Below are 19,989 nucleotides of genomic sequence, written 5' to 3'. Positions count from 1 at the left end.
TCGTGGTCAAATTCTAACTTTTTCATGGGATCGTGGAACAGATAACCTCTTTGGTTCATGTGATATCTATAATATGAAATAATTGGTTTAGCTGTTTTGTAAGGTCTTTGTCATAAATAAGATTCTTTTATCCCAGAAATGAACATTTTTCTGTTTCATTACAGGTGGATGGGTTGGAGCTGAGATAGGGAACACCATTGAAAGATTTGATCCTGATGAAAATAAATGGGAAGTAGTTGGTAACATGGCTGTGTCACGCTACTACTTTGGGTGCTGTGAAATGCAAGGTAATCACTTTATAAAATATTTTTCCTCAAAATGTAGTTCTGAAACACTTTGAGTTTGAGGCCTTATTTTCACAAAAGTATATTTTAGATCTGTTGGTATTGAATGACTGATACTAGCAGTATAGAAGTTCTGGTTTTTACCTCCTATCATTGACTTTTATTTCTGTATTGCCAAAATAATTGATTTTTTCAAAATAAACAAGGCTATCATTAAAAATTGCAAGTAAGCAGGAATATCTGACTAGCACAATAAGCATTCGAAGTGTTATCTGTTATTGTCTTTTCTCTCCCATGAACATCTAAGTAAATATTTCTAAGTAGGGAGAGAGTATCAGAAACAATTTTGGGGCGTGGTGGCTCATGCCTATAATCCCAGCACTTTGGGAGGCTGAGGCAGTAGGATCATCTGAGGTTAGGAGTTCGAGACCAGCCTGGCCAATGTGGTGAAACCTCATTTCTACTAAAAATACAAAAATTAGTTGGGCACGGTACCACACTCCTGTAATCCCAGCTACTAGGGAGGCTGAGGCAGGATAATTGTTTGAACCCAGGAGGTGGAGGTTGCAGTGAGTGAGATGGTGCCACTGTACTGCAGCCTGGGTAACAGTGAAACTCTGTCTCAAAAAATAAATAAAAATAAATTGTTTTCATGGTCTCTATAGGCTTCTTTAGCATTTTTTTCTACAAAGTACATTGTGATTCAGTTCACATAGCATATAATCCTGTGACAGATTTAAATAATTATATGTTGCATATTAAAGTGGTATACAAACATTATTTTGATTGTCTACTATACTCTGAGAGTTAGGTAGTAAGATGTTTTAACTAGAACCTGATTCTGTCTAGGATTGGAGAGCTGATTTATATGCACCTGTGGAGAAGGAAGCAGCTTTCCCATTGTTATATGACAGCCTAATCTGCTCAACTTCTTTCTGCTTTGTGGTTACCTTCTCTGATTTCCTTTTTTTTTTTTTTTTTTTTTTGAGCCGGAGTCTCGCCGTGTCTCCCAGGCTGGAGTGCAGTGATGTGATCTCGGCTCACTGCAAGCTCCGCCCCCCGGGTTCACACCATTCTCCCGCCTCAGCCTCCCAAGTAGCTGGGACTATAGGCGCCCGCCACCACGCCCGGCTAGTTTTTTGTATTTTTAGTAGAGACGGGGTTTCACCAAGTTAGCCAGGATAGTCTCGATCTCCTGACCTTGTGATCCGCCCGCCTCGGCCTCCCAAAGTGCTGGGATTACAGGCTTGAGCCACCGTGCCCGGCCAACCTTCTCTGATTTCTATTAGCAAATTATGTGGTGCAGACTATATCTTACTGTTTAATATCATGTCTCCTAGTTGTTTTATATTTATTATTTTTATCATTCCATCTAAAATCATAGAGCTACCTAGAAAGGAATCTTTGAACTTACCTATTTCAACTTCTTTAAGTTATAGATGAGGAAGCTGAAGATCAGGAAGGTTGTGAGTTGTCTTTTCTCATAGCTGGTTACTGGCAAGGCTGGAACTAAAACCCAGGTTTACTATACTAACATTTAGCCCACATTTCTTTTTTCTTTTTTTTTTTTGTTTTTTTGTTTTTTGTTTTTTGAGATGGAGTCTCGCTCTGTCACCCAGGCTGGAGTGCAGTGGTGCGATCTCGGCTCAGTGCAGGCTCCGCCTCCCGGGTTCACACCATTCTCCTGCCTCAGTCTCCGGAGTAGCTGGGACTACAGGCACCCGCCACACCTGTCAAATTTTTTGTGTTTTTAGTAGAGACGGGGTTTCACCATGTTAACCCGGATGGTCACAATCTCCTGACCTCGTGATCCGCCCGCCTTGTTCTCCTAAAGTGCTGGGATTACAGGCATGATCCACTGCACCCAGCCTAGCCCACATGTCGTAAAATATAATTCTTTGTAACTCCTCACTTTAGAAGATGAAGTACAACACTACAGATTCAAAAATAATTGTAGATTGCCAGAGTTTATAAGGAAATTTTATGTAAATTACATTATATTTTACTGTAGTAATTGTTTTTGTTTTTGTTTTTTGAGACAAGTTCTGACTCTGTTGCCCAGGGTGGAGTGCAGTGGTGCAATCTTGGCTCATTGCAACCTCTGCCTCCCAGACTCAAGCCATCCTCCCACCTCAGTTGCCTGAGTAGCTGGGACTGCAGGCATACACCATCATGCCTGACTAATTTTGTATTTTTTGTATTTTTTGCCCAGGTTGGTCTCAAGCTCAAGTGATTCGCCTTCCCTGGCCTCCCAAAGTGCTGGGATTGTGAACCACTACACCCAGCTGTGTACTGTAGTAATTGATTCTGATACCTTAATTTAGCCACATACTATTTAAATTTAAATTCCCTACTTTATGTCCATCTGAGCAACAGATAGGCTGTCACTAAAGAGAGCTGTGTAATTCCCAGCTTAAGTGCATAACATTTTTTAGGGAAAAAAAAAATCCATTTTCCTTTCCTGTTTTATCTGTGGGTGGATCTGGAACCTGAGATCACCAAGCAGATAATTAGATAGAAAATCCTCAGCTGACAGATTATTTCAAGTTCTTTGAAAACTCAATGCTATTTTAAATTAGTTCCACTAATTTTTTACAACTTGCTGAATAGTGAGGTGATAAACTTGACAAAGTTGATTTTCTCTCTTAAATAAAATTGTAAGCCCTAGATTAAACATAGCATCACCATAGGAAACAGATCACAATCATTACTTTTCATCACTATTTGTATCTCACTTTCTGTAGCATCTGAGCAAAAATATTCCACTTCCAGGTTTAATTTATGTAATTGGGGGCATCAGCAATGAAGGAATAGAACTTCGTTCTTTTGAAGTCTATGATCCACTTTCTAAGCGTTGGTCTCCACTTCCTCCAATGGGAACCAGGAGAGCATATCTTGGTGTGGCTGCACTCAATGACTGCATCTATTCTATTGGAGGATGGAATGAGACCCAAGATGCTCTTCATACTGTAGAAAAATATTCCTTTGAAGAGGTAGGTTGGATGATTTCAGATGTTTAGTATCCTGGTATTCTTTTAATGTCTGTAAGATCTGTGGTGATGCACTTTCTTTCACTCATGATATTGATCATTTGTGGATTTTTTTTCCCTTTTTTCTTTCCAAAGAAGAAACTTTTGGTGTCATTGCTTTTCTTCTGTTGTCAGTTTTGTTTTATTGATTTCTGTTCTTATTTTTTCCTTTTTCCTATTTGTTTTTGATTGAGTTTGCTCTTCTTTTTCTAGGTTATTTATTTATTTTTTAATTTTTTAAGAGACAGGGTCTTGCTCTGTTACACATGCTGGAGAGCACTGATATAATCATAGCTCACTGTAACATTGAACTCCTGCCCAGTTAATTTAAAAAAACTTTTTCTTGTACTGCTGGGCGTGGTGGCTCACGCCTGTAATCCCAGCACTTTGGGAAGCCAAGATGAGAGGATAGCTTGAGCCCAGGAGTTCAAGACCAGCCTGAACAACATAGTGAGACTGTCTGTATAATAAATAACAAAATTAGTTGGGCATGGTGGTATGCACCTGTGGTTCTAGCTACTCAGGGGGCTCAGGTGAGAGGATCACTTGAGCCTAGGAAGTCAAGGCTGCAGTGAGCTGTGATCAAGCCATTGTGCTCCAACCTCGGTAACAGTGAGAAAGCCTCGCTCAAGAGTAATTTTTTTTTTTTTTTTTTTGAGACGGAGTTTTGCTTTTGTTGCCCAGGCTGGAGTGCAGTGGCACAATCTCGCCTCGCCGCAACCTCTGCCTCCTGGGTTCAAGCAATTCTCCTGCCTCAACCTCCTGAGTAGCTTGGATTTTGGGCATGCACCACCATACCTGGCTAATTTTGTATTTTTAGTGGAGATGGGGTTTCTCTATGTTGGTCAGGCTGGTTTCGAACTCCCAACATCAGGTGATCCGCCTGCCTCAGCCTCCCAAAGTGCTGGGATTACAGGCATGAGCCACTGCACCTGGCTGATTTTTTTTTTTTCCTAGGGTTAGGGTCTCGCTGTGTAACCCAGACTGATCTCAGACTCCTGGTCTTAAGTGATTATCCTTCCTTGGCATCCCAAACCACTGGCATTACAGATCTTTGGGAGCCACTGCACTCCCCAAATCCCAACAATCTCAGCTCTCTTTTTTTCTAGATTTTTTTTTTTTTTTTGAGACGGAGTCTCGCTCTGTTGCCCAGGCTGGAGTGCAGTGGCATGATCTGGGCTCACTGCAAGCTCCGCCTCCCAGGTTCACGCCATTCTCCTGCCTCAGCCTCCCGAGTAGCTAGGACTACAGGCGCCCGCCACCTCGCCTGGCTAGTTTTTTGTATTCTTTTTAGTAGAGATGGGGTTTCACCGTGTTAGCCAGGATGGTCTCGATCTCCTGACCTCGTGATCCGCCCGTCTCGGCCTCCCAAAGAGCTGGGATTACAGGCTTGAGCCACCGTGCCTGGCCTTTTTCTACAGTCTTAAAGTGGAAGCTTAGATGATTGATTTTAGACCTTCCTTTTTCTATAATACAAACTATAAATTCTCTTTGAGCACTGCTTTAACTTCATCCCACATATTTTGATATGTTGCCTTTTAATTAGTTAGCATTTATATTAAAATATAAAAATGGCCTTGTCATTTGTTTTCTGTTTATGAAATCCATTCTTTGATTCTTTTTTCTTCTTTTTGTCTTTATATTGATTGTTTTAGTATCCCATAGAATTTTATCTCTTTTATTGTCTAGTTAGCTGTATTTCTTCACCTTTTTTCTTGGTGATTACTTTAGGGTTTTGTGGGTGGAAAAAACGTACTCAACATGTTTTCTACTCTGATCTCACGTCACAACAATCATCAACACAGAAAACTTCTGTGACTAAATGTGTGTGGGTTTTCCCCTACACATCAAGCAGCAGATACCAGCTAGGTGTCCTCGAATTCAGTTAAATTCTGATACTGTCTACCTGGAGATAGCCTCAGACCCCACAGGTTGAGGGCTCAGTCCCCAAGACTGCCCCCTCCTTCAGGCACTATTCCAAGTCCAGGCCTCTGGAACTTCTCACCAACTGGCTCCAAGTTGGGGTTCTCACAACACCCTATTTGGAGTCAATTAATTTGCTAGAGTGGCTCACAGAACTCACGGAAACACTTACTTATGTTTACCAGGTTATTATAAGAGATATTGCAAAGGATACAGATGAAGAGATGCATATGGGGAGGTATGGGGGAATGGCATGGTACTTCTGTGACCTCTCTGGTTATGCCACCCTCTAAGAACCGCCAGGTGTTCAACTATCAGGAAGTTCTCCAAACTCAGTCCTTTTGGGTTTGTTGTTGTTGTTGTTGTTTCTTTGTTTTTGTTTTTTAGACGGAGTCTTGCTCTGTCACTAGGCTGGAGTGAAATGGCACGATCTAGGCTGACTGCAGCCTCCGCCTCCTGGGTTCAAGCAATTCTCCTGCTTCAGCCTCCCAAGTAGCTGGGACTACAGGCACACGCCACCATGTCCAGCTAATTTTTGTATTTTTAGTATAGACGGGGTTTCACCATGTTGGCCAGGGTGGTCTTGATCTCCCTCGGCCTCCCAAAGTGCTGGGATTACAGGTGTGAGCCCCCATGTCTGGGCTGGTTTTTCTGGAGGCTTCATTATATAGACATGATTGATTATATCATTGGGCATCCACTTAACCTTCAGCTCCTCTCCCCTCTCCGGAAGTCGGGATGGGACTGAAAGTTCTAATTCTATAATCATGCCTTGGTCTTTCTGGTGAGCATCCCTAATTCTGAAGCTAACTATGGGCTTCCAGCCATCAGTCAACATTAGCAAACAAAAAGGCATCACTGTGGATATTCTCAGGATGTTAGGAGTTGTATGCCAGGAAACGGGTTGAAGACTATGTACTTAATAATATCACAGGTTTACATTATGTATTTTTAGTGTATCAAATCTACAATATCATACTGTATCACTTGAAAGTAAGGAACTTACAAAAATATACTTTGGCCAAGCACAGTGGCTAACGCCTGTAATCTAGCACTTTGGGAGACAGAGGCGGGTGGATCATATGAGGTCAGGAGTTTTGCCACGTTGGCCAGCTGGTCTCAAACTCCTGACCTCAAGTGATCTGCCCACCTCAACCTCCCAAAGTGCTGGGATTACAGGCGTGAGCCACCACCGCTCCTGGCCTAATGCCTAAAAGTTTTGTTTCATGTTTTATCTAGTTTTCTAGGTCTTTAGGGTAGGAGGGCAAGTTTGGTAACAATTGATCTATTTTTGTCTGGAAATGGAAATCCCTCCTGTGTCCTTTTGATACGTTGCTATCATTCATTCAGCATTTCTTTATTTTCTGGCAGAAATATTTTCAGCTTATCTTATACTTTTTCTGCTTTAGCCCTGGAATCAGCCATTTCTTCAAGAAGCCTTATTTCCTTTTGGTGAAGGACAGTATTTAGAAACCAAGATGTACACGCTTAGAGTACTAAATGCTACTTGGATGTTGCTGCTTCTAGCTGTAGCAGGGCAGGAGAGCCCCAAATTGGGCTTAGCCCAGGAATGTTGCTGCTTCTAGCTGTAGCAGGGCAGGAGAGCCCCAAATTGGGCTTAGCCCAGGAATGTTCTTGGCCTTGCTCAGGATGGAATTTAAGAGCAAGCTGGTGGTAGAAGAAAACAATCTTATTGAGGTGGCAATGTTACAACTCTGTAACTACTGCAGAGTGGGACTACTCCATAGACAGTGTGTTGAGAGTAGCAGCTCAGGGGCAGTTCTGCAGTCATTTATACCTACTTTAACTTATGTGAAAATTAAGGGGTGAGTTATTCAGAATTTTCTAGAAAAAAGGTGGTGCTTCTGGGTTGTTGCCACGGAAGAGGACAGTCACTTCTGGGTGTTGCCATTGGCAATGGTAAACTGACAGGGCACTGGTGAGTGTGTCTTACAGAGAGTTGCTTTCACCTCTTCCCTGTTTCAGCTAGTCTTCAATCTTGTCTGGAGTTGAGTCACCACCTTCTACCTCATAGCCACCCTCAGTAAACAGAGCTAGGAAATGTATGTATGTAAATAGGTTTTCACACACAGATTTATCTGTAAATATTTCTATATCTATTTGTGCATTTATATTGTAAAACCATGAGTTCATAATGATAGCTCCAATTCTAGTACACCAGGTTTTTTCAGGCCTTCTCCCTTTCCATGTTGTAAATACCTTTTCTGTCAGTTAAAGACTTTGCTTCCGCCAGGCGCGGTGGCTTACGTCTATAATCCCAGCACTTGGGGACGCCAAGGCGGGTGGATCACTAGGTCAGGAGTTCGGGACCAGCTTGGCTAACATGGTGAAACCCAGTCTTTACTAAAATTACAAAAATTAGCTGAGCATGGTGGCGGGCGCCTATAATCCCAGCTACTCCGGAGGCTGAGGCAGGAGAATCGCTTGAACGCAGAAGGCTGAGGCTGCAGTGAGCCGAGATCACGCCACTGCACTCCAGCCTGGGCAACAGAGCAAGACTCTGTCTCAAAAAAAAAAAAAAAGACTTTGCTTCCATTATCCTCAATATATTTATTTATTCATTCAATTTACTTATTTGCTAAATGAAGCCAATTTTCTTATGATACCAGCTGTCTTCTCCACCTAACATCTCCATGCATTACCCATCCAGTCACTGCCTGGGTGAATTCCCCAGTGTTCCCTCATTCCCTCAGTTCCTAGGTTGACACAATTATACTTATAATAAGAGAAGAGAAAGGTAGGGGACAGGACGTTGCATCTTCATTGGGTCACTGTTCTGTCATGTATTTGTTCATTTAGTTCATTTATTCATTCACAAATACAGACTTCTCAGTATGTAAATATGGATCAGACACTATGCCAGGCAGAAACAAGGACAAACATATACAGCCACTGCTCTCAAGGAGGCTACATTGCAGTGGGGAATATGAGAAATAAATAGTCGGTTATGTTATAATATGTTAAGTGCTGTGAGAGTGAAGTACAAAGTGTGTTATGCCCTAGACTTACAGGTTAGGCCAACTTTTTCTAAATTACTTTCCATGGAATACTAATTTTTTGCACTGTTAATAGGAATTGAGTAATTTGAGTTTCCCTGGTCAACTATATTAAGGGAAATCTGGGTTAAACCAGGTTAAATTAGTTTCTTTACCACAGGACTTCTTTACAGAATATAGTGCAATAATGTACTTTATGAATCTTTATGTCAAGTCTCTCAGATTCACTTGAACACACCACCCTTGCTTTGTTCTGTGGATATTTGCAGAATATCTTGTGGAAGGGTTTCAGGGAACAAATTTTGAGAAATAAGGTTTAGTCTTATTTTAATTTTATGATTTTTAATGCCACTTATAGTTAGTAAAACCTTCAAAACTTTTGACCAGGTGCAGTGGCTCACATCTGTAATCCCAGCAGTTTGGGAGGCTGAAGCTGGTGGATCACTTGAGGTCAGGAGTTCGAGACCGGCCTGGCCAACATAGTGAAAGCCCGACTTTACTGAAAATACAAAAATTTGCTGGGCATGATGGTGGCCTATAATCCCAGCTACTTGGGAGGCTGAGTCAGAAGAATTGCTTGAACCTGGGAGCCAGAGGTTGCAATGAGTTGAGATTACCCAACTGTACTCTAGCCTGGGCAATAGAGCAAGACTCCATCTCAAAACAAAAAATTTTTTTAAGTTTTTTTTTTTTTAAGTAGGAGGGTTTTAACAGTTTTATTGAAATATAATTCACTGACCAAACATTTTGGTTGTTTCTGCTTTTTGGCTATTACAAACAATGGTACTATGAAGTTTTACATACAAGTTTTTGTGTAGACATGTGTTTTCATTTCTCTTGGGCATATACCTAGGAGTAGAATTGCTGGGTCACATAATGACTGTATTTAATCTTTTTTCGTTTGTTTGTTTTTTGTTTTTTTGTGTGTGTTTTTTTTTTTGGAGACGGAGTTTCACTCTTGTTGCCTAGGCTGGACTGCAGTGGTGATCTCGGCTCACCGCAACCTCCACCTCAGGGGTTCAAATGATCATCCTGCCTCAGCCTCCCTAGTAGCTAGGATTATAGGTGTGCATCACCACACCTGGCTAATTTTTTATTTTTAGTAGAAACAGGGTTTCACCATGTTGACCAAGCTGATCTTGAACTCCTGACCTCAGGTGATCTTTGGGTCTCACAAAGTGCCAGGATTACAGGCGTGAGCCACTGCACCCATCTGTGTTTAACCTCTTTAGGGAATCCCAGACTGTTTCCTAAAGTATCTACAACATTTTACATAACCACCATCAGTGTCTAAGGGTTCCAGTTTCTTCACATCCAATGCTTGTTATTATTTAGTTTTTCTTTTATAGCTGTTCTAGTAGGTATAAATGGGTATCTCATTATGGTTTTGATTTGCATTTCCCTGATTGTTAAGCATCTTTTCATGTGGTTTTTGGTCACCTGTTTATCTTCTTTGAAGAAACATCTATTCAATTTATCTGTTTTAAAATTGAATTGTCTTTTCATTATTGAGTTGTAAGAGTTCTGCTGGGCGTGGTGGCTCACGCCTGTAATCCCAACACTTTGGGAGGCTGAGGCAGGTGGATCACTAGGTCAGATCGTGACCATCCCAGCTAACACGGTGAAACCCCGTCTCTACTAAAAATACAAAAAAAATTAGCCTGTCGTGGTGGCGGGTGCCTGTAGTCCCAGCTACTCGGGAGGCTGAGGCAGGAGAATAGCATGAACCCGGGAGGCGGAGCTTACAGTGAGCCCTCCAGCCTGGGTGACAGAGCAAGACTCCATCTCAAAAAAAAGGAAGGCCCCGTCTCTACTAAAAAGACAAAAAAAAAAATAACGGGGCATGGTGGCGGGTGCCTGTAGTCTCAGCTACTCAGGAGGCTGAGGCAGGAGAATGAATTGAACCTGGGAGGCGGAGCTTGCAGTGAGCCGAGATCATGCCACTGCACTCCAACCTGGGTGACAAAGCGAGACTCCGTTTCAAATAATAATAATAATAATATAATCTAGGTGCAAGTCCTTTGTCAAATATATAATTCGCAAATTTTTTCTCCCATTATGTGTGTTTTCTTCACTTTCTTGATGGTATTCAAGCATAAAAATTTAAATTTTGATGTCCAATTTGTTTTGTTCTTTTGTTACTTGTGCTTTTGTTATAACTAAAAGCATTGCTTAATCCAAGGTCGTAAGAACTTACAGCTATGCTTTTTTCTAAGAGTTTTATAGTTTTAATTTTTGTATTTAGGTCTTTGATACATTTTGGTTTAATTTTGTATGTGATGTGAGGAAGAGATCCACCCTCATTCTTTTGTATTTTGGTATCCAGTTGTCCCAGCATCACTGCATCACTGATTAAAAACACTGTTCTTTCCCCCATTGAATTGTCTTGAATTGAATTTTCACCTTTATTGAAAATCAGTTGACGATATATGTGAGGGTTTATTTCTGAGCTTTCTATTCTGTTCATTTATCTGTATGTCTCTCTATCCTTTTGCCAGTACCACACTGTCTTATTACAGCATTGTAGTAAGTTTTGAAATCAGAAAGTGTGAGTCCTTCAAATTGGATCATTTAAAAATTTGTTTGGCTCTCCTGGGTAACTTGAATTTCTTTTTTTTTTTTTTTTTTTTTTTTTTTTTGAGACGGAGTCTCGCTCTGTCGCCGGGCTGGAGTGCAGTGGCGGATCTCCAGCTCACTGCAAGCTCCGCCTCCGGGTTACGCCATTCTGCGACTCAGCTCCCGGTAGCTGGGACTACAGGCCACGCCACCTCGCCGGGCTGGTTTTTGTATTTCTTAATAGAGGCGGGGTTTCACCATGTTAGCCAGGATGGTCTCGATCTCCTGACCTCGTGATCCGCCCGTCGGCCTCCCAAAGTGCTGGGATTACAGGCTTGAGCCACCGCGCCCGGCGGTAACTTGAATTTCATATGCATTTTAGGATCAGCTTGTCAGTTCCTGCAGAGAAGCCAAATGGGTTTTTGACAGCGATTGCATTGAATTTGAGATCAATTTGGAGAGTATCAGCAACTTAACATTATTAATAAGTCTTTTGATTCACCATAGGATGTCTTTCCTTTTAGTTAGGTCTTCAGATTGTTTCAACAATGTTTTATAATTTTCAGTTTCGTGTACTTTTTTGGTTAAAATTTATTCAGAAGTATTTTATTCCTTTTAATGCTGTTATAAATTGTTTTATTAATTTCATATTCAGATTGTCCATTGCTAGTGTGTAGAAATACAATTTATTCTGCGACCTTGCTGCACTCATAGTCTTATTTTTTTTTTTGGTGGATTCCTTAGGATTTTCTAAATACAAGATCCTACCATCTGTAAATATTGCTGGCTGGGTGCAGTGACTTAAACCTGTAATCCCAGCACCTTGGGAGGCCGAGGTGGGTAGATCACTTGAGCCCAGGAGTTCAGACCAGCCTGGGCAACATGGTGAAAACCGTGTCTCTTTAAAAAATATGAAAATTAGCCAGGTGTGGTTGTGCACGCCTGTAGTCCCAGCTCCTCAGAAGGCTGAGGTGGGAGGATCACCTGAGCCCAGGAAGGTCAAGGATGTAGTAAGTCATGATTGCACCACTGCACTCCAGCCTGGGCCACAGAGTAAGACCTGGTCTTTAAAACAAAACAAAAAAAAGATTGTTTTACTTCTTCTTAAATCTGGATTAAAACTTAGATGCATTTTATTTCATTGTTTTCCCCTCATTACCCTAGCTAGAACCACCAGTACAATGTTGAAGTGGCAAAAATGGACTTTCATGTCTTGTTGTAAAGCATAAGGATTTTGATTCTCATTTCTGACAAGTTTTAAACTTTGGTGACATTTTTTAATTCCTTTCTCCATGATCCTATTTGGGTTTATCTGATACAGAAAGTGAACTTTTTGAGGGCACTTTCTGTTATGAATTTTTCTATATGGCTTTGAAATGAATAGATTTTAGTTTCAAATTAAGTCTTATTAATAATTATTACCGGCCGGGTGCGGTGGCTTACGCCTGTAATCACAGCACTTTGGGAGGCTGAGGTGAGTGGATCACCTGAAATCAGGAGTTCAAGACCAGCCTGGCCAACATGGTGAAACCCTGTCTCTACTAAAAATACAAAAATTAGCTGGGAGTGGTGGTGCACACCTGTAATCCTAGTAACTTGGGAGACTGAAGCAGGAGAATTGCTCCAACCCAAGAGGCAGAGGTTGCAGTGAGCCAAGATCATGGCACTGCACTTCAGCCTCAGCGACAGAGTAAGACTCCGTCTCGAGTAATAATAATAATAACAACAACAACAACAATGTGTTACCTTGGTTTTTATGCATAAATATGAAATTTTATTATTATTCACTACCTACTAACAATTTGCATTACAAATCCAGAAAAGATAATGTAAAACATGTTAGTAGTCTTACAGAGCTTTTTTTTTTTTTTTTAGAGGTAACAGGGGATAAAAATCAAATTAGATGAGAACATGTCAGTTAAAAATAAAGTAATAAAAATTTAAAAGTTAAACTGTAGTTGTAATACACTGGTAGAAATGAAAGAGGAACAATATAGGATGAGTCCTAAGGTCCCTTTGTTATTGTCAAGGGGCATTTTGCGGGAAAGCAAAGGTTCTCCCTAATTATAAACATAACCTAAATTATCCTAATTTATCTTAACCAGAAATGGATCTTCTTGAGAATGTATTTATCTTTTAAAATGTAAGTATTTTTTCAGTTATGTCAGCTTTGTGATGTGCTCTATAATTTCAGATGATCAAATAGCTTTCAAATTTAATCTGGTCCTTCACTTTCAAAGAATTGTCCCTGGTTTAGTATTTCATAATCTTACTTAAGTTCACATCAGCAAACGTACACTAACTGTTTATAATGTGATGGCACTATCCTAGTACCTATTTGGGTACTGTCCTTAAAAATTTACTTTCTAGCGTTGATGAATAATCAGTCTTCACTATTTATGATTAAAAAACCTTTGTTCATCGTATGCTTTATTTAAAGATTGATAATCTGTTCTCCCATTACCAGGCTGCTTGCTCTTTGCTCACCTAATTACTTGTTAGGACCTTTAGTAGCTTTCTTGTTTTCTGAGTATGGACGTTTTCCCTCAAGTAAGACACTACTAGTCGCTGGGCGTGGTGGCTCATGCCTGTAATCCCAGCACTTTGGGAGGCCGAGGTGGGTGAATCACTTGAGGTCAGGAGTTCAAGACCAGCCTGGCCAACATAGTGAAACTCCATCTCTACTAAAAATACTAAAAATTAGCCAGGCATGGTGACAGGTGCCTGTAATCCCAGCTACTCAGGAGGCTGAGGCAGGAGAATCGCTTGAACCCCGGAGGCGGAGGTTGCAGTGAGCCAAGATCACACTATTGCACTCTAGCCTGAGCAACAAGAGCGAGACTCCGTCTCAAGAAAAAAAAAAAAAGTAAGACATTACTAGTCATTTTGGCTATAGCAGCATATTGAAATTTCTTTAGGGAACAATGTATAACAGGAGTTAGCAAACATTTTGTGTAAAAGGCCAGAGAGTAAATATTTTTGGCCTGTGGGTCACACACAATATCCTTTTTTGATATATGCTGCTTCTTTTTCTTGAAATATCTTTTAATATGGGAAAATCATTGTTTGTTCTCAGGCTATAGCAAAGTAGGCTATAGTTCCCAACCCCTGGTTAGCCCACCTTTCTGAAAATTTGTTCTGCAGATTACTAAGTCCACTGGTTGCTCCTTGTAAAAAGGATTCCATGGTCAAATAAATTTGTCAAGTGTTCCATGCTGTGTAATTTTTTTTTTTTTTTTTGAGACGGAGTCTCGCTCTGTCACCCAGACTGGAGTGCAGTGGCCAGATCTCAGCTCACTGCCAGCTCCGCCTCCCGGGTTTACGCCATTCTCCTGCCTCAGCCTCCCAAGAAGCTGGGACTACAGGCGCCCACCACCGCACCCGGCTAATTTTTTGTATTTTTTAGTAGAGACGGGGTTTCACCGTGTTAGCCAGGATGGTCTCGATCTCCTGACCTCGTGATCCGCCCGTATTGGCCTCCCAAAGTGCTGGGATTACAGGCTTGAGCCACCGCGCCCGGCCCGCTGTGTCATTTTTAAGACTCGTTAAAATACTAAAGGCTTTTTAAAATCCTTTGGTTTATAAGCTTCTTTCTCCTTGGAGCTTTGTGGTTCTTTTGTTTTGATTTGCTTATTGTTGAGTGTATTACCTACTTGTGTTCCATAGACTTCGTTTCTTAGGATGTTGTCCTATGTATGATTTCTAGGTCATTTCCTGATCATATTTTATAATCAGACCTTTTAAAAAATTATATTCCTCTAAATTTACTTTTTATCCATGCCCACTTCAAGTTTATTTTAAAATATTCTGGGCCGGGTCCTGTGGCTTACACTTATAATCCCAGCACTTTGGGAGGCTGAGGTGGGACAATCACTTGAGTTTAGGAGTTTAAGACCAGCCTGGACAACCTGGTGAAACTCCATCTCTACAATAGAAAAATTAGCTAGGTGTGGTGGTATACACTTGTAGTCCTACCTACTCAGGAGGCTGAAGCAGGAGGAGCTCTTGAGTCTGGGAGGTTGAGGCTGCAGTGAACCGAGATGGTGCCATGCAGTCCAGCCTGGGTGACAGAGCGAGACCCTGTCTCCAAGGGAAAAAAACGAAGCAAAAAAAAAAAAAAAAAAAAAAAAAATATATATATATATATATATATATATATATATATATGCGCTTACCTGACTAGATTGTTTTACGTTTAGACATGTAAAAAGAATTGGAATATCGAATTTCTCAGTGGATTTCTTTACTATCATTTCATAACTGCTAACATATTTTTTTTTCTCTCTTAACCAGGAAAAGTGGGTTGAAGTTGCCTCAATGAAAGTGCCTAGAGCAGGCATGTGTGTTGTGGCAGTCAATGGTCTTCTGTATGTTTCTGGAGGTCGATCTTCCAGCCATGATTTCTTGGCTCCAGGTACCTTGGACTCAGTTGAAGTTTATAACCCTCATTCAGATACATGGACAGAAATTGGTAATATGATCACCAGTCGTTGTGAAGGGGGCGTTGCTGTGCTATGAAATATAAAGCATAACAGAGCACAAGGAACATTTTGAAAATGCAGGACCTGACCTTTTGGAAAGCAAACATACATTTGGTGATAAGACCCTCTGATTCTATGAGTTTTCCATGTATTTGGTAGATAAATGACTAACGAGGCTGGTTGCAGTGGCCTCATGCCTATAATCCCAACGCTTTGGAAGGCTGAGGCAGAAGGATCACTTGAGCCCAGGAATTTGAGCTTATGGTAAGCTACGATCATGCCACTGCACTCCACTCTGGGCATGAGTGGAACGAGATCCTGTCTCTTAAAGAAAAAAACTAAACTAAAGAGTGATTTTTCTAAAAATATGAGTGAGAATGGATATGAAATATATCCCAATTAATAAAGAGCTCACACAGATTTGCCAAGCTTACTAATAATAGAAATGCCACTTATGCTGTAGAATTCTCCAGTTTAAGTGTAGACAAGTCTGGTTTTACAAATTTGTAAAAATTATTTACTAGAAGCTTCCTGGCGAATAGTCCCTTTAGCTACTTCTCCAGTGCAGTATAAGTTGTAACATAACCTTCATGTGATGTAGGAATAGTATCAATGACACAGTTTAAAGATCTCTGTATATTCACAATTGTATCCAGAGCATAATTTTCCATGACCATAGTTTGAGCTACAGAGAAAAGCCAATGAAACAGATTCGTACTTTTATTTAATGCCAACAGTTTTCGTTAGCCCCAAACTTTTTATTGGCAGCAGATACACTAGGAGGGGTGTTTGGGAAATATCTAGCTATTTTTATAGATAGATACCTTTTTGCTTGATGATAAGTTTTTGCTTGCTCATATTTTTTGTCTTGATCCTGAGAATGCAAGTAAGGAATTAATAGGAGGTTCTTAGTGACCAGATGTTGTAATGGGCTATAGAGCCCAGCAGGCAGTATGCACCTAGAAATTTCTCTCTTTTTCAGGCTGGGCATGGTGGCTTACACCTGTAATCCCAGCACTTTGAGAGACCGAGGTGAGGCGGGAAGATTGCTTGAACTCAGGAATTTGAGACCAGCCTTGGGCAACATGACGAGACTCCGTCTCTACCAAAAAGTATATAAAAATTAACCAGGCGTGGTGGCTTGTGCCTGTGGTCCCATCTGCTTGGGAGGCTGAGGTTGCAGGATCACTTGAGCCCAGGAGGTTGAGGCTGCAGTGAGCTGAGATTGTGCCACTGCACACTGGCCTGGGTGACAGCATGATAACCTGTCTCAAAAAAAAAGAAAAAAGGAAATTTTTCCTTTTTTGCTAGATTGTTGTCACCAAAATTATCTGTTTGGCTTTAGGAAGAGGGAATTTTATTAGATTATCAAGCTTTGTGGAATTTATTTGTACTTGTGCAAACCTAAGTAAGCATACTACAAAGCTACTTCTTGGACGTGGAGGGCTAAATTGTAGGTCCTTCTGAAACTTTTTATAGACACTGACTTATAAATGTAATTTGAAAGTACCCCTTGACCCAAACAAAACTGCTTCTCAAAACTTCTCATTTTCTCCCTGAAAAGCATTCTAAAGAATTGTTCTCTGTTCATTTTTAAGAGAAAGATTCACTGGGTGTATGATGGAGTTACTTTTAAGTTATGTCTACTGGCCAGTTGAAGCAATATATATTAAAGGTCTTGCATACAGTAAAAAAAATTTTTTTGAGATGGAGTTTTGCTCTTGTTGCCCAGGCTGGAGTGCAAAGGCATGATCTTGGCTCACTGCAACCTCTGCCTCTTGGGTTCAAGTGATTCTCCTGCCTCAGCCTCCCAAGTAGCTGGGATTACAGGCGCCTGCCACCATGCCCGGCTAATTTTTTGTACTGGGTTGCACCATGTTGGCCAGGCTGGTCTCGAACTCCTGACCTCAGGTGATCCACCCACCTTGGCCTCCCAAAATGCTGGGATTATGGGTGTGAGCCACCGTGCCCAGCTGCATACAGTAAAATTTAACTGGTTGACTTAAGGATTTGATTTCCTGTTTCTTCTTCTTTTTTTTTTTGAGATGGAGTCTTGCCCTGTCACCCAGGCTGGAGTGCAATGGTGCAACCTCAGCTCACTGCAATCTCTGCCTCCCTGGTTCAAACGATTCTCCTGCCTCAGCCTCCCAAGTAGCTGGGATTACAGATGTGAGCCACCATGCCCGGCTAATTTTTTGTATCTTTAGTAGAGATGAGATTTCACCATGTTGGCTAGACTGTTGTTGAACTCATGACCTTGTGATCCGCCCATCTTGGCCCCCAAAAGTGCTGGGACTATAGGTGTGAGCCACTGCACTCTGCCGATTTCCCGTGTATTTACTAAGGTCCTTCCATAGATTATTATAAGCATCATCAACTTATTTAGATAGAAAACTTTTAATTGCATTAATGAATCAGGTAGCACTCATATCCAAATTATTTGGTTTAGTCCGGGTACCATGGCTCATGCCTGTAATCGTAGCACCTTGGGAGACTGAGGTGGGCAGATCACTTGAGGTAAGACCAGTCTGGCCAACATGGTGAAACCCTGTCTTTACTAAAAATACAAAAAATTGGCAGCAGGTGGTGGTGCATGCCTGTAATCCCAGCTGCTGAGGAGGCTGAGGCAGGAGAATCACTTGAACCCAGGAGATGGAGGTTGTAGTGAGCTGAGATCATGCCACTGTGCTCTAGCCTGGGCCATAGAGCAGGACTTCGTCTCAAAAAAATAAAATACTTGGTTTAGTCCACAAGGATACTTTCCTTATAACTTAACCATGTGTATTTATTAGGAAAAGTTTATGTAATGCACGCAGGAAGCCCTATGTTCCCTTCTCTGGGGCATCCTGAATGTCTGAAGGGTCACAGATGTCTGTGTAGAGATCTGTAAGATGTCAAAGAATAAAGTATACAGATAATTTATAGACTAAGCTCTAACTCATGTGCCTTTACTATTTCTAGTTACAGAGAATCTGTATTCTGATCCAAAACAGATTTACAAAATACTTCTACAACTAATTTCTCATTATTGTCTAGTAGCAACTGAAAATGACACTGTGGAGGGGGGTGCTTTGCACAGCTTGGCAGAAATGTAATGTCAAAGCAGTCAGTGTTTAACAGGTCCTGAAGATCCCTGAAAATAGGTAACTGTGGTAACTGTAAATATGCTTATTATTCCTAGGTAATGACAAGATTGGTTTTGTTTTGTTTTGTTTTTTTGAGATGGAGTTTTGCTCTTTTTGCCCAGACTGGAGTGCAATAGCACGATTTTGGCTCACCGCAACCTTTGCCTCTGATTCTCCCGCCTCACTCTCCTGTGTAGCTGGGATTGCAGGCATGCACCACCACGCCCGGCTAATTTTGTATTTTTTGTAGAGACAAGTTTTCTCCATGTTGGTCAGGCTGGTCTGGAACTCTCGACCTCAGGTGATCTGCCTGCCTTGGCCTCCCAAAGTGCTGGGATTATAGGCGTGAGCCACCACGCCAGGCCAACAAGATTGTTTTTAAAAGAATGTACTAATAAAGTATCTAGTTTTTTTGTTTCTTTGTATTACTTTTATCAGTGGCATTCTGGGTTACCAAACTGTAGTAGGATTGCACAAGTTTTTTAGTTGGTTTTGTTTTTACTTTAGGGACTTGCATATTTAGTTTTACATTTAATTCTGTTTTTTGAGAAATGATTAAAGTGATCTACCTCCAAAATGTTTAACAATCCGATATGTTTCTAAGTATCCTGCCAATATACTTAATCAAATGTACTTAAAAACCAGTTTTCTTAAAGAAGCATACACTGTAATTCACCTGGAAACTAGCATTTTTTGAGTAAAATTAGGCAATTAGCCTCAAAATATGATTTGCCTCTATTCTGGAAAATAATTCATTTAATTCAGATTATGGAAAAGTCTTAAGTTTGTATAGCATTCATGCAATTTAGTAACAAAGAAGTGAGTTTCCTTATCAAAACAATCTGAGTAGAATCAGATTGTTTTGAGACTGAATGGAAACATCATCTCTAAAAAATATACAGGCCGGGCATGGTGGCTTACATCTGTAATCCCAGCATTTTGAGAGGCCAAGGCGGGCGGATCACTTGAAGTTGAGAGTTTGAGACCAGCCTGACCAACATGGAGAAACCCTGTCTCTACTAAAAATACAAAATTAGCTGGGCATGGTGGTGCATGCCTGTAATCCCAGGTATTTGGGAGGCTGAGGCAGGAGAATCGCTTCAACCCGGGAGGCAGAGGTTGTGGTGAGCCGAGATAGCGTCATTGCACTCCAGCCTGGGCAACAAGAGTGAAACTCCATCAAAAAAAAAAAAAAAAAAAAAAAAAAATTCCAGGTTATACTATATCCTGATCTATATTCTTATACCATTTTAAATGTTTTCCCTTTTTGGTGAGACTAAGAATTTCAGAAAACTAGGTTTTCTTTTTTGTTCTTTTTTTTCTCCACCTTAAGTAGGGTGATTAGAGATTAGGTTTTCTTTTTTTTTTTTTTTTTTTGAGACGGAGTCTCGCTCTGTCGCCAAGGCTGGAGTGCAGTGGCCAGATCTCAGCTCACTGCAAGCTCCGCCTCCCAGGTTCCCGCCATTCTCCTGCCTCAGCCTCCCGGGTAGCTGGGACTACAGGCGCCCGCCACCTCGCCCGGCTAGTTTTTTGTCTTTTTTGGTAGAGACGGGGTTTCACCGTGTTAGCCAGGC

At 41.1% G+C, this 19,989-nt stretch overlaps 1 protein-coding gene across 5 annotated transcripts in view; it reads left to right on the top strand.

Annotated features, from left to right (window-relative positions):
• Positions 1-19,989, top strand: part of IPP (intracisternal A particle-promoted polypeptide) — a 78,785-nt gene that overhangs the window by 27,148 nt on the left and 31,648 nt on the right. For 3 of the 5 annotated variants that reach the window (XR_002523253.2, XM_009207600.2, XM_031668095.1), the window contains exons 7-9: positions 165-287; positions 3,057-3,277; positions 15,103-15,223. Coding sequence is in view for 4 of the 5 variants with exons in the window: in XM_009207600.2 (XP_009205864.1) it covers positions 165-287; positions 3,057-3,277; positions 15,103-15,223 (465 nt within the window). In the remaining variant the exon portion in view is untranslated. Of the gene's footprint in view, positions 1-164; positions 288-3,056; positions 3,278-12,914; positions 13,444-15,102; positions 16,989-19,989 lie in introns of those variants that run through there. The other 2 variants (XM_003891803.3, XM_021941030.2) reach the window with 2 other exon arrangements.

Source organism: Papio anubis, chromosome 1 (genome assembly GCF_008728515.1).
Source record: "Papio anubis isolate 15944 chromosome 1, Panubis1.0, whole genome shotgun sequence".
NCBI lineage: Eukaryota > Metazoa > Chordata > Mammalia > Primates > Cercopithecidae > Papio > Papio anubis.
This window is presented reverse-complemented; position numbering and strand designations above follow the sequence as displayed.